Source organism: Chlamydotis macqueenii, chromosome 1 (assembly GCF_036417535.1).
Source record: "Chlamydotis macqueenii isolate bChlMac1 chromosome 1, bChlMac1.mat, whole genome shotgun sequence".
NCBI lineage: Eukaryota > Metazoa > Chordata > Aves > Otidiformes > Otididae > Chlamydotis > Chlamydotis macqueenii.
The window spans coordinates 184932537-184946434 of record NC_141556.1 but is presented as its reverse complement, the minus strand read 5'-3'; the positions used below and the strand labels follow the sequence as shown (position 1 = coordinate 184946434).

Here is a 13898-nt window from a genome sequence, read left to right as displayed (position 1 = left end):
CTGATCTGGTTGGAGATGTCCCTGCTCCTTGCAGAGGGGTTGGACTGGATGACTTTTAAAGGTCCCTTCCAACCCAAACCATTCTGTGATTCTAAGCGCCTGAGCAGGAGGAGAGCAGCACCTGCGGCCCCCGCAGACAGGGCAGACCCCCCAGCTCTCCCCAGGGGACGGGTATTGGGGCTCGGCGGAGCCCGCAGCCCAGCTGCCACCATGGCGGGCGGCAAACAGCGCCCTGAACGCCCGCCGCAGTCCGAGGGCTGGCCGAGCCCACAGGCGGGGCGGCGGGAGGCCGCGCCCGCACATGGGCCGGGCCTTCGTCAGCGCCGTCCGCCGCTGGGCCCCGCCGCTCCGCCGCGGTAAGGGGGCAGGGGAGGGGGGCGCCGGGCCGGCCCGGGGGCGGGCGGCTCAGGGCGGGGAGCGCGGCGGCCTGCGGGCGGGTTGGGGCCTGGCTGCGGGCAGAGCGGGGCGGCGGTGGCGGCAGCGGCAGACCCCTGCAGGCCCTCGGGCCCAGCCAGCGGGAGGCTTAGGGGGAGGGATCGCTGCCTGTGGGTGTACCCGAGGGCGGGAGGGGGAAAATGGAGGCGCGGGAGAGCGCTTTGGCGCAGACTGGTTGTGTGGAAATTGAGCTCAGGAAGGGGAATGGGCGGCCCGAACCAGGCCGGAGCTGGGGCCGGGGTGGGCGGCGGGTGGGCCCTGCGTGCTGCTCCAGCAGCCCCTGGCTCGGTGCTGCCGTCGGGGTGGGTGTAACGCGCTTCTGCGTTCTCGGCTCCAGCCCCACGGGTGTGGCAGAAGACAACGAGCAGGCCCCGAGGGCTGTCCGTGGTGCGTGGTTTTTCCTGCCCGGTGCGCCATAGCAGTGCACAGGTATGAGGGAGGGAACGCTTTCGTTTTGACATTTGTCATCTGCTCTGCTGTTACCTGGTTTCTCATCAGGATTTTCTTGTGTGCCGACCCTTCAGGCCCCTTCCCCTTCAAGCTGACTAGCTGGCCTTAACTGTCCATGCAAACTGACAGCCTCTCCTTCTGTGTCAACTTTCCCCACTTTCCTTAGCAAGTTTGCTACAATTGCGCTACCGGCTGCTTTAAAAGTCCCATGACTGTTCCCTTACTTCCAGTTTTTACACTATTTTTTTCCCCATAAGCCTTCTCTGGAGGCCTGTGTTTCTCCTGTCACCCAGACTTTTAGAACAAGGTAATTCATTTCCGTCAAAGATGTTTACAGTCCTCAGTATTGTGGCACTTAGTGGCTGGATACTGGCACATACGGAGGGAGAGGTGGGACAGGTCTGTCTCCTGCAGGGTCATTGTGGAGGTAGCAGGCCAGCTATTCGGCAGACACAGCTCCAGGTTAACCCACAGCACATGAGGTTTCTTCTTAGGTAGCAGTGTTGGTTGACAAAGAGCGAGCTGGGATTACTGCAGAGGTAAAGGTGATTGGAGATGTGGGTCTGCAGGAAAGCAAGAAGGCTTTGTCAGCTCTGCTCTCTAGAGTTCAGCTCCCCCTCCCCTCCATTTCTGTGGGGAAATAGAAAGTTAATGAAAGATTAGAAACTGTTTGCAGGACATTCTTTCTTCTGAAAAACTGCAAGGCTGAACAAAAATGCTTTAAGTTTTATTCAACTTTTCTGTTCCCATAACTGACTATAAGTTAAATCCAGAAATGTTTTATTTTCAGATTTAACTTGCTCCCTTTTTTTTTTTTTACAGTTAAAGCCATGGCACTGAAACAAGTTTCCAGCAACAAATGCTTTGAGGGTTTCCAGAAGGTGTTTGAACATGACAGGTAACACTACAAAAGCAACCTGGATGTTTAGCATGGGGCAGTGAATTCATACTGTCATTGCTGTCAGTGTTCTCCAGCAGTCTGCAGGAAAACAGTGTGTTCTCACTTGTATCCGTATTTCAGTGAGGAATACTGTCAACTACTGTTTTGGCTGTGTTCTTGTATTTCTTTGTTAATGTTTAACATGTCTAGTAGTAATATGTGCTCAGACTTTAGACAGAAAGCCAGTATGTTTACCTTTTAAGATGAAGTTCCATTACTTTGCGTTGTCCTGTTTGCAGTCCAGAGAACTGCCATGCATACAAAGTTCTGTTCACTCTTCGGGATGTTTCACTTTTGAGCACTCTGTCGGCAGACAGATGCAATAGATAGATTCTTGGTTTTGGACGAAGGTGAACAAAAAAACATTCCAATGGAAAAAGAACATTGATTATGCTTAGAAAAGCTTTTATTGACAATTTCAGGCTTTAGTATAAATTGGGCAATTGGTTAGTCTGTAGATCTAGCAGACTGAAAACACTTCTCTCTTGGTGGGGTATACTGTGAAATGTATGTTCTGCAAGTCCCGTGGATCTATTTTTCAGTAAAAATTACTTTCAAATTTAATAGGCAAAGCCCAAGTTAAATATTGCTGGGGTTCAAAATTCAATTTTTAGACTATTGCCTGTTAGCAACACTGCAACAATGTGGCTTATTTGTAAGTCTCTGTTTTAACTATATTCACAATAAGGTAGGAAGGTTAGCTCTTGTCAATTCAAGAGGCTAATGCTGAGTCTTTAAATAGCTTTTCTCTTTATTTAACTTCTTAGTTGTTGTAATTCACTGACCAAATCTCTCTTTGAACGAAATGCATTGATCCAGCTTTCTTTTTTTTTAATGTTAGTGACCTTGTTAATTAAGTAGTGGTGCTAACAAGAAGTATTTTATTAATACAGTGCAGAGCTAAAATGCAAAATGAAATTTGGAATCTACTTGCCTCCAAAAGCGGAAACCAAAAAGTGTCCTGTGCTGTATTGGCTCTCAGGTAAGTAACATGAATTTTAGTAACTTTTAAAAGTTAATCTTAAGCATAGAGAATCATAGAATCATAGCATGTTTAAGCTACTGTGCTACAGTTACTGAAAACCTGATGTAGAGGTCCTTCAGTGGCAACTCTTGCATTCTACAAAAAAATAATCTTCTGGAACACGCATTTACTTTGACTGTATTGTGATGGAGTTGGATGCAGCTGACCTCAGGGGGCAGCCTACCAGATTGTGTTCTAAAATGCTCAATGTTCAAAATGTTCTGCCCTTTTGTTCTGAAATGTACATACTTTTTGTTCATACTTGTTTACTTAAAAGTTCTCTTGAAAGACCTTCCAATTGGGATATCTCCTGCTTCCTTTTGTCTATGACAGACAGCTTCAGCTAACAGGATAGGGGGCAAAGTCTAGCCCATGGGAGCCAGCAAATTTGTCCTCTGGACCCTACCTTATACTGAGGGAATAATTTTCAGTTGTAGGGAGCAACTGGTGAACTTGGAAAGGGAAGTGCTGTTAGCCGCCTTGGCGCAAGCACGTCCAGAGTGAGTTAACCCTGTGGGATCAGAAAGGGCCAGGGGCTCATCCGCAGCATTGTTTTTTCATCTCTCCAGCTCCTGCAGTGTCCTATCCAGCTGCTCTCTTGCTGGATCTAAGGCAAGCTGGGATGAGACTCTATGGACAAATGTGCTCCCAGTTATCCTGGCTTTGTTCGTCACTCTGTTCCTGTCATTTCCCACAGAGCTGGCCTTTGCACCAAAAGTGCATAAATAATGTTAAAGCATTGCTTTCAAAATGATCAGATTTATGTTGGTGATGCCTCCAGGATTAATTAACTACACGTTTGTTTGTTTGTTTGTTTTCTGTTATTCAAAATGAAAAGCAGAAGCTTTGTCTGTTCTGTTAGGAATTTTAGGAGTTGCTTTATTGACACTTGTGTTTAGAAAGCTGGAGAATTGACTGGTAGTGTGGAGACTATGTTCCTTGTATGTATACATTTCACAAAGCAGGTAGAATTCTGTAATGTAAGCAGCTGAAATGGCGGTAGAGAGAAAAATGTAGTTGCAGGGTTAGATGTCAGAAGTTAACAATGTTAACCTTAGCAACAGTGTCTGTGGTCAGTGGATTTAAATGTACATACTTGGGGAAACTGTACATGCCATGTGAGTAGGTGTTCAAGAGGTTAGAATACACATTGATCATTGATCTGGTTTTGATCAAATGTTAGTGTGACTAGATGTGAAAGTGCAACTGTATTAAGTATTGTTGAACTTAGTGAAAAGACTTGCATGTTTATGGTGATATAATTCGCTCTTATTTTTTAAAACCTTTTCTGTCAAAAAGATTTTTGAAACCAATATGCTGTGAGCAATGTGTAACCAATAATATTTTTATTTCTCTAGGGTTAACTTGCACAGAGCAGAATTTTATAACAAAAGCCGGTTTTCATCAAGCTGCAGCTGAACATGGCCTTATTGTAGTCGCACCAGACACAAGCCCACGTAAGTTTTAACAAGAGATACAGTAACGGTCGTTACACTGAAGTACACTGTTTTTATCCTCAAAAAATGGAGTGCTGCAGTTTGCTACAAAGTGTGTTGCCCACCTGAGTCCGGGAATGACCTCATCTCTGTATTTTGCATTACTGCTAGATTATGTTGTCTGTATTCTTAATAACATGGTAGTTATTCAGGTTAGTTAGATTTGGCGTTTGAAACTCTTTTATTGTCATGGCACTAAAACTAGAACAAAGGGGCCATTGAGTTCAGCATGAAGGAAGGGGAAGAAAAAGAAAACAAGAGGCATGTGTTATCAGAGGTGCTTGCCTGCACTTTGTGGCTTGCTGAGACTTTAAAAAATCTGCAGAAACTGTGTTGTTGCACAAAGATGTGATGTTTACTCTTTATTGTATTCTGTCTCCTAAAGCCTGTCAAATACATGTCTCCAGAGGATTCCAATACTTAGAAAAGCAAACCAGAAACTCTTCCCCTCTGCAGCTGCAACTGACTGCTGATGAATGGCTTTTTAAAATTATGTGCTGTTATTTGTATATAGCTGAGCTTATGTGTAATATGGGAAACTTGAAAATGGTGGATCTGCAGTTACTGGAAATACAGTCTTTTGGGGATCCAGTGTGTTACATTTAGTATTTGCTGGATTCTGCTCTCATGAGTGCTGTATACAGAGGTGGCAATCTTCTAATATTTCCCAAGCTGTAGTGGGTCAGATCTGGCACAGGTAATAGGGGAATGAAGTGATATTCTTTCCAGAAAACGTTTTTCACATTTAGATTTTGAAGCTGTGTCAGGTCAAAGAACAGATATGGATGTTTCTAATGAAGAAGAGGGACAGAAGAGCAAGACTTGTGTATTAATGAACTTTACATTTCGCTGGAGCTATCTGCTGCAGACTAGAGATGGGCAACTACCATTTGTGTTATTCACATTATGTCAGGATTAGAATTGCCCTTGGATAATTATACTGGGATTTGCTTTTAGAGTTGTATGTGTAAGTTGCCTCTATCAATGTGAAACTGCATTTACATAGTTCATTTCTTTGTCTATTTTCTTTTAAACTCCTCTTTGCAGCTTCTGTCTTGCCTTTTGGTCTAATAACTGGTCATGATTGCTCCGCTATTTAGATGAGTTTCAGTATGTGTTTCATATTGTCCTCTTAGATTTTAGCTCAGAGGCCCCACATGTTCTTCAGTCTCTTTGAGCTGTCTGGAGAAAGAAGTGAAGAGCAGTTCAAATGTAATCACAAATTAAGAGAGCTGAGCATATGTAGAGAAAATGCTAATATGTGCTTTTTAGCTGTGTAGTTATGACTACATGAGAGTTACCTCCCAGGAGCTAGGAGATGTGTCTGGATGGGGAAAAAGGCTACATGAAAACCTGAAATAACTTGTCATTAGAGACCCTCTGTCAGGCCCTGATCAACTCTACTTTTCCTTCTTTGTTTTTTGCTTTTCCAGATAGGTGTGATGAGCAGTATTTGTGAGTTCCTTTTCAAATTTATTCTTTTAGCATTTCCCTTAAGTTTTTTTTAGCAGAATCAGTGTTGTCTTCATTGCCTGGCAGGACTTCCTGAGTTTTTGTCTCTCTCTGAGGGACAGAAGATAAGACTTGTAAAATTCAACATGCGTAAGCACCCCCAGTCCCTGTGACTGCTGGACTCTGTGTGAAGTTACACAATCACTCAGTGTTCAAGGGCACGTCACTGGAGCGAACTCAACTTTGATCCTTGTAAAAATCTGATTTCACACTGTGACAGAGTGGCAGATATCTCTGCTCAAATTGCCAGGGACTGACAAATTACACATGGGTTTGCGGTGTAATCTGACAGTGGTGAAAAGCCCATGTAATTTTGGATTGCAGAAACTAGGAACATTTTGGAGAAAGGGAGGCCGTTATTTCCTGTCACGTATACCTTGAAATATTACATCCTGTTGTGCAAATCAGGCTGGTAAATCGCAGGCTATTCAAAGGGAGAGTAAGAGAGAACTGGATAGGATGTATTGACTTTCAAGGAGACATTTGCAAATTTCGCTTGAAAGTGTAGCCTTGGAAAAGAGGATACAACGCTGCAGTTATTCAGAGAATAAATTACTTGAGTCTTATGGGGAGTTATAGGTGGGAGCAATGAAATGAGTTGCAGAAAAGGTATAGTTTTTTATGTAAAGATTGATAGGAACAGTAGGTGTTATCATGCTGTTGAATCTTTAAAAGGGAGGTGTAGCAGACATTATTTGAAGCTGCTAAACTGATCTGAGCACACCATTTGGTGATACATGGTCCTGTCCTTCTGGGGAAGAGAAAATTTTCTACCGCTTCTGTTTCTCGCCTGGTTTCTTGTACTTAATCGAATGAGGTCTAATACCTGCAGTAAGCTGATAGCACCAATTAACAAGTGCCAATTTTTTAATAAGTCCCTGGGCAAATGGGATGAAGCTTTACAAAATTCGTTTAGGAGAGATCTGTGTGTTTATGTTTATTTATGAAGGGATACTGAAACAAGTTAGAAGTTGGATACATTTGTAGGTAATAGGTAAGCAGCATTTTGAAAGTATTGAAATAACACTTGAAAACACTGTACTAATGAATAAAAATCTGAATTGTTTTGTCGTTGGAGGGGTAGAGACATGTTGATTGAGGAACTCGTGTCCCGAATCTCCGATTTGTATAGCAGGTTCTCCATTTCTGAACACCTAGTAAAGAAAAGACAGTAATTACTGAAAGAATTTTCATGGTAGGTGGCTGCAATATTGAAGGAGAAGATGAAAGCTGGGATTTTGGCACTGGTGCTGGTTTTTATGTGGATGCAACTGAAGATCCTTGGAAAACAAACTACAGAATGTATTCCTACATCAAGGATGAGGTAACTTTGCTGCTGGGTTCTCCTGGTGTTGTTGGGTAAGATAAAGAAGGGGTGTGGTTCAGGCATTCTCTTTGTTCCTAGCACCAAAGCTTGCTTAAGGTGATCTTGATAGTCTATGGGTGGTTTGTCGTTTTCTTGCTTTCCTCTTTTATAAAAATAATTTACTCTTTCTTTTTTAATCCTTGGTTATTTCAGTGATTGGATTTATCCAGTTGTGTCATCGTAGAACTGAGGAAGGAGAGAATTGCAGCACAGAGATAGATTATAACACCTGGCAGGGCTTGAGCAGGAACTCCTTGAGTCTGCTTTCCGGCTGGAGATGCCACAGGGTTGACCCTACACTTTTAATTTTGATTTGTTTGTTGTGCCATTTCTGCTCCTGTAAAATCTCTGCTCTGCTGCTTCTGAAACAACCCACCGCATTTCACTGCACCAGTACTTCAGTTGTACTGCTTGTTTAGAGTGTTTTCACTATCTGTCTTGGGAGAGTGGGGGTTTATTTTGTTTTTTTTTTAACCGGACGTAAAAGGAGATCCTTGAGATATGTATTAGAAAAGTGAGTGTCCAGTTTACTCTGCATGTGGTTTGTGTGGCCTGGATTAAAACTAAAGTTGGTGGGAATATGGGGAGCAAATAATCTCCCAAGAACAATTTGCGATTCTGGTCATGTAAACATATTTATGTATCTATTAAAATAAGACTGTTTATTAGGAAATTGCCACATCTTGTGTTACAGGGTTATGATGGATTTCTGTAGAGATCCTTTGAGTTACTTATGATCAGATAAATTGATTCGTTTTGATTTTACAGTCCTGTTCAAATTGTTTTCAGGCCGTGAACACAAATGTGAGACTAGAACCAAAGATGTGCCTTTGGTTTCAGTGGCTTCCTGCCGTTAAAACATGTTAGTTATTTGTGTGCTTTTTTTCTTAGACATACTCAGGTTGCTTGAACGTTTGTATTCCACTGTTGTTCCTTTACAGCTGCCTAAACTAATAAATGCCAATTTTCCAACTGACCCTGAACGGATGTCTATTTTTGGGCATTCCATGGGAGGTCATGGAGCTCTTATTCTTGCTCTGAAGAATCCTGGAAAGTACAAAGTAAGATATCATAGAGCTTATATGAGGTATACCTAGACTGATACAGATTTCTATAGAAGTGAAGAAAGAAAACATCATTTCAAGTTCTGTTACAGCATTCACTATATAAATGCTTTTTGTTGTAGCAGTTCATTGATATCTAGAATGTAGAGAATTGCCAGAAACACAATTGTGGAACGTGAGTATCAGTGAAATTTTAAAAATATGCAAATTTTAAAAGTTAAGAAAAGTTTGGTTTCTTTTGGGTGATGCTACAGCTCTTCCAAACTAATTGTTATATTTAAAAGTTAACAGGGTCCTTCTAGCTCTGGAGTTGTGTGGTTTGCTGTATCTTTCCAAATCTTGCCTTGTTAATTTTGCAACTTTTGTTACCAGCAAACCTTTTCATCACCATTATATGTGTGTTTGCTTAGAATTTACTACGGAGTCTATTAACTCCAACTGATACCAAGTGTAACTGTAAGAACCCAAACTTCACGTGGAATAGTATCTAGAAGACATTTGCACCTCTCCCCCTTTGCTCCCCCCTGAGATTTGCATGTCAGCTTTCCTAACGATTTATTTTTTGAGTATTCAAAATATCTGAAGTTGTGTTCATTCATATTCTACTTGAACCTAAATCAAACATGCTGAAACTGATTGGCCTTTCCTTTATACTCGTGAGGGTTGAGATACGCTTGTGTAAAATGCATTCTAGGGGAGAATCAGGCACTGGTGTTTGAGAGATGAGGGGCTCTGCCTTTGTGGATCAGTCATTTCGTGGGCTGTCCTGGCCCTGCACCCTGGTCAGCTGCTGCAAAAAAGCAACTGCATTTCTCAAAATAGCATAACATCTGCTCAGTGTCGTTAGCTTGGTGTTACAAGAGAGCTGAATGTAAGATAAAGCTTTATTTTTGTCTCTCCTTTTATCTTTTGGAGCCAGTAGTTCAGAAATTTCTATTTTCACTGTTGGCACTTAAATGTTAATTGTATTATCTAAAAGAATTAAACATTAAATTGAAAATACCAAAATCCAGGACAACTGACGGTGGCTCAGATGGTTTGTTGCTATTTCTTGCAAGACATATGAAAGTGGGACAAATCCAAAAGAAGAATGTAAGAATAGGGCTTGGACTTCTGACAGCAGTACCTGGAGTTGTGACCTGAAATGCACTTTTCTTGACCGCTGAGCCTTGAGGTATCTAAATTCATGAGATGCTGTTGGGTGCTTAGACTGGATGAGCAGCCCTTTTGTTATGCTTTTGTTATGCTCTGCCAAAATCCAGCTGGAGGTGAAATAGTCCCACACTCTGACCATGCTGACTGGACAACAGACTTGAGGTCCTTTTGCCAAAATCCAGCGGGACGTTAAATGATACCACACTCTGACCGTGCTGACCCAACGGTAGACTTGAGATCATTGTTTGCTGCTTAAGGGAATTCAAGCCAACATCTCCCAGCAAGGAAAGGAACAGGGCACCTAGCCTGCCTTTTGAAGCTTGGCTGATGTGCAAAAAGGGAAGCAAAACTGGGGGGCTAAAAAGAACATGTAAGAGGGAAGTAGGGTAGTGGTTAGGGCACTTAGCTCAGGGGGTTGGTGGGAGGGTCCTGGATTCTGGCAGTAACTTCAAAACAATTTTTGAAAAGGCTTTTAATGTGCTTGTTAGCTAGCAGAAATCACTTTTCTTAATTCATACTTTTTTTTTTTTCCGTGCTTTCTTTCCGAACAGTCTGTATCGGCATTTGCGCCTATCTGCAACCCTATTCAGTGTCAGTGGGGGAAGAAAGCCCTTGGTGGATACCTAGGATCAGATGTAAGCAAATGGGAGGTACGTGTTGCAACTCGCAGTCCTTCAGTCATGTGTGAATGAGTAATCTGTAGGTACATCACAGCAGGAGTCCGGAACAAAACTCCAGAGTGCTCCTGAGCTGGTCCTGCTGTTTTACCACACCCCTGAGCATGGATAAGCGTTGTGTGTTCTGGTGGGTATGGCTTGCTGTTGCCTGATGGTATTTGTAACAAATGTAATGAGACAGAAGGCTCTCATTAAATTGACTAAATTCCTCTCTGTTTCATGACGATCTTAAAATCTGGGCTAAGAAGAATCATGAGCAGCCTGAGACTCTCTAATGCCTGAAAGTAGTCAGCAGTTTACGAGAGAGTTAGGCTATATTCTTTCTCTCAAAAATTTGGTTCTCAATATACAAAACAGTTGGGTTTTGTAACAGCCTGTAGGGAGAGGCTGTTACAAACTGTTCAGAGACTGATAAGCCTCATGGCATCTGCAGGGGCAGCCTGTTAGAGGCAGCTTGTAGAGGAGGCCGTTGGATACTTGGAAATTGGTGTCCCTGTAGAACAAGATTAAACTAAACAAAGTTAGGTCTTAGCTCCTAATTTTGAAATATATGTGGTCGTGTATGAAGTGCTAAGATACAAAAATGTTTGTGTGCATGTTGCTGCATTATTTGGGCAGCTCTTTGGTATTTTTAATTTCAGCAAAAACATTGCACTGATTCCCTAGAATTAAGTTAGAAGGGATCGTGGTGACCAGGTACTCTGATGTCCTTGTACATAAACACAAGCTGCAGTTAAATCCCGTGTAAATTGAATTAAGGCCTCTCTTAGGAAGACATCCAGGTCTGATTAAAGCATTACAGGAATGGAGAGCACTAGCTGCTTTCACAGTTGTTAATAGTTTATGTATTTAAAAATCACCAGTTAAACTTACTTAACGTAATGAATTTATTTTGCAAAAAAAAAATATTTTCTAGCCCCTGAACTTGCTTTGGAGCTCTTCTGCAAACCCAGTCCAGTAGATCAGCAGCAGGCGTCAAGAATAGACTTGGACTTGCCTTTGCACAGATGTACAACCTCTGATTTCTGCATTTCTGCTTAAAATTGTTATCATGTGTTACATTGGTGTTTTGACCTTTAGTTGCCAGAATAGTTACATCAAAGTAACAAGTTATTCTGGCAGGATCTAGCTTTTGTACAAGCCTGTAAATCGGTACTAGATTATATTGCTGTTCTTTGATTCTGTTTGAATTCAGCCCTGCGCTGGACATTGTATTTGGTCAAGAAATTATGTCAAACCGCCAACTTGGTAATTACTTAGATCATACTATTTGCCCTTTTAAAAACGTAGCTATTACTTTTCAGTTGTCTGGAATTTCCCCATTTTTTTTCTTTTCCAAAGTGCAATTTGGTGTCCTGATCAGTATCACCTGGTACTCCATATATGCCCTCCTTTTCTTGCAGTCAGCTAATTTGACCCAGTCTAGCTTATCTAACTGGCTGTTGTTTCTCTTTTATTCCTGCAGGCGTACGATGCTACCCAGCTTGTGAAGTCCTATCCAGACTCTCACCTGGATATCTTGATTGATCAAGGCAAAGACGACCAGTTTCTATCAGCAGGCCAGTTACTGCCTGATAACTTTATCGCTGCCTGCACGGAGCGGAAAATCCCAGTCGTCTTTAGGCTGCAGCAGGTAAGTTGCTTCTGCAATCCATGATTGTTGGGTTGTCGCTGTGTGTGATTTTGGGGTTTATGTAAAAGGTAGCAAAGAGGGTGTCTCGTCACTAGGTGTGCTTTTACTTACCTGTGGGTCTGTCCCTGGCCGAGTGAGGAAGAGGATGAGAGGTGATATTTTCCCTAACATCAGCCATCAAGGAGTGCAATATCCATCAGCTGTATTTCACCACTAGGTGGGGTCATGACTTTAGTTTCAACAAACTGATCTGCGGATGGCGACTCAAACTGCCAGGAGTTGGCTGAAGAAGCGGCATTAGTGATTTTTGTAATAAACATCACAGCCACTGTACAAGCAAAGTGCCAGATGTGCTTTTGCTGCATTCCTTAGCTGTACTGAGGGTATCGTGTTCAGTGTAAAACTTTATGATTTAGTTCACATGTGTTTGTGTAAATCAGGAAAGGTGTGGACCTGCTTGAAGTCTTAGATTCATTTAAAGACCCAGCTGGAAGGATTGCTCTCTCCTATAGTGCAGTGACCCAAAACAGCACTGTCCTGGGACCACTGGAGTCTTTGTAAGCGACTGACAGCTTTAGGCCACACCTAGTGAGAGGCCCAGTTACAGAGAGAGAGAGGGGGATTGTCCTCTCTGATTTGTCATAAGGGCTTTTATACAGCCTCACACCAAAAGATGCAGTTCGTGCTGACAGAATGGAGCAGTTCAGAGGTTTCCTTTTGAGTTTCCTTGTGGGTTTGCCAGTGAGGGGGAATTGTTCTCTCAAATTGCATCCCGCTCTGCAGCTAGTGCTTGCTGTTAGCCATCTTTAACTTACATGCCCACGTTAGGGCAAGTTAAGGTACGTTGTTTATTTGGCTTCCTAGTGTTTATATATACCTAACCTCTTAGTTAGGTATCCTTTACAGTTTTTATATATATTCCTTAAAATAGATTAAAACAGAAGAGTCATTAACTTCCCTAGAAGAGAGCTTAGCATGATTGTTTTATCATGAACTATATGTATTTGCTGATTTCTTTGTTGTTTTTCTTTTCTAGGGTTATGATCACAGCTATTTTTTCATTGCTACGTTTATTAACGACCACATCAAACACCATGCAAAATACCTCAATGCTTGAACCATTCGGATGTGAGCATCATCTGTCCAATATGAATCAAGGGACAGAGGTGAACTAAACAAAAATCATTCGCTGAAGTAGTGTCTGTAAAATGGAGCTCTTCTGATTGTATTGCTAAGAAAAATAAAAATCCCACTTAATTTGATGTGTGTGCTTTAGAGTAAGTATTTTGAATGCTCTTGCATTCTTCGAAAACTCTCAACACCATGATGGTGCATAGCTGCATTCTAGGTCAAAATGAAAATTAGCGGATGAGTTCGTTTCAGACTGTGAGTGGGGGGATGTACTTGGGACAATTTGTGGTGCAACTACACGGAGTCTATGAATAACAACAGCTTGCCTCTTCAGCTAATTAAATACCAGGGTTCACGCCATCACTTAGTGCTGAAGGAAGTTGTTAGTGGCACAACCAATCAAACTACTTAATTACTCTGAAGTATTTGGTGTATTTTTCCTTGGCCTGTCTAAATACATCCCAAGGACAAAGTCTGGGGGAGAATCGAGACAGAAGCTTGCTGTGCGGAGTGGTTTAGTCTGCTGTGCATTAACATCAGACAAATAATCTGAGGAGTATTTCATGGATGGTACTTAAAGACAAGACCTCTTACAAACTATGTGAAGGAAGCAATCATCTGTAGTAAAGGAGGGTGTTTTTTTTTTTCTCCTCCACTTGCCTTTGATTGTTGCAGAGTTTGAAAGGCTTATGGTGCATTTATGGACTTGTTAGACTTTACAGAACTGAGAGGAAACTGGTAAATAGATCTGAAAAAACCATTCTCTATCAATAGATGCCTATTTCTGAAGTAAGCTTAGAAGGCTGGGACGATACGGCTCTGCATATTGCAACTGAAATGCTGACTGCCGGTTTCCATGCTCTGTAGGTTTACAAGACCCATAATTCTTCCTTTCTTGTAAAGACAGAGCACTGACTTAAAAATTTTAAGCCACAAGTACTAAGCACTTAGATTTTTCCACTCACACAACAGCAAAATTAACTTAAAGGTTTCTTTCACGTGTGACAACTTTTTC

General features: G+C 42.1%; 1 protein-coding gene across 3 annotated transcripts; it reads left to right on the top strand.

The window, feature by feature from the left end:
• Window positions 1-212: 212 nt before the first annotated feature.
• Window positions 213-13014, top strand: ESD (esterase D). 3 transcript variants are annotated; one of them, XM_086771839.1, is made up of 9 exons: window positions 213-356; window positions 1708-1783; window positions 2719-2807; window positions 4208-4306; window positions 7057-7181; window positions 8165-8284; window positions 9994-10092; window positions 11585-11752; window positions 12789-13014. In XM_086771839.1, exons 1-9 carry the CDS (start codon window positions 302-304, stop codon window positions 12867-12869), a joined length of 912 nt encoding a protein of 303 aa, XP_086627965.1. In that variant the 5' UTR covers window positions 213-301; the 3' UTR covers window positions 12870-13014. The 3 variants fall into 3 exon arrangements, with proteins under 3 accessions (XP_086627965.1, XP_086627966.1, XP_086627967.1); XM_086771840.1 differs by lacking the exon at window positions 213-356 and adding an exon at window positions 767-864; XM_086771841.1 differs by lacking the exon at window positions 213-356 and adding an exon at window positions 1056-1192.
• Window positions 13015-13898: the final 884 nt, after the last annotated feature.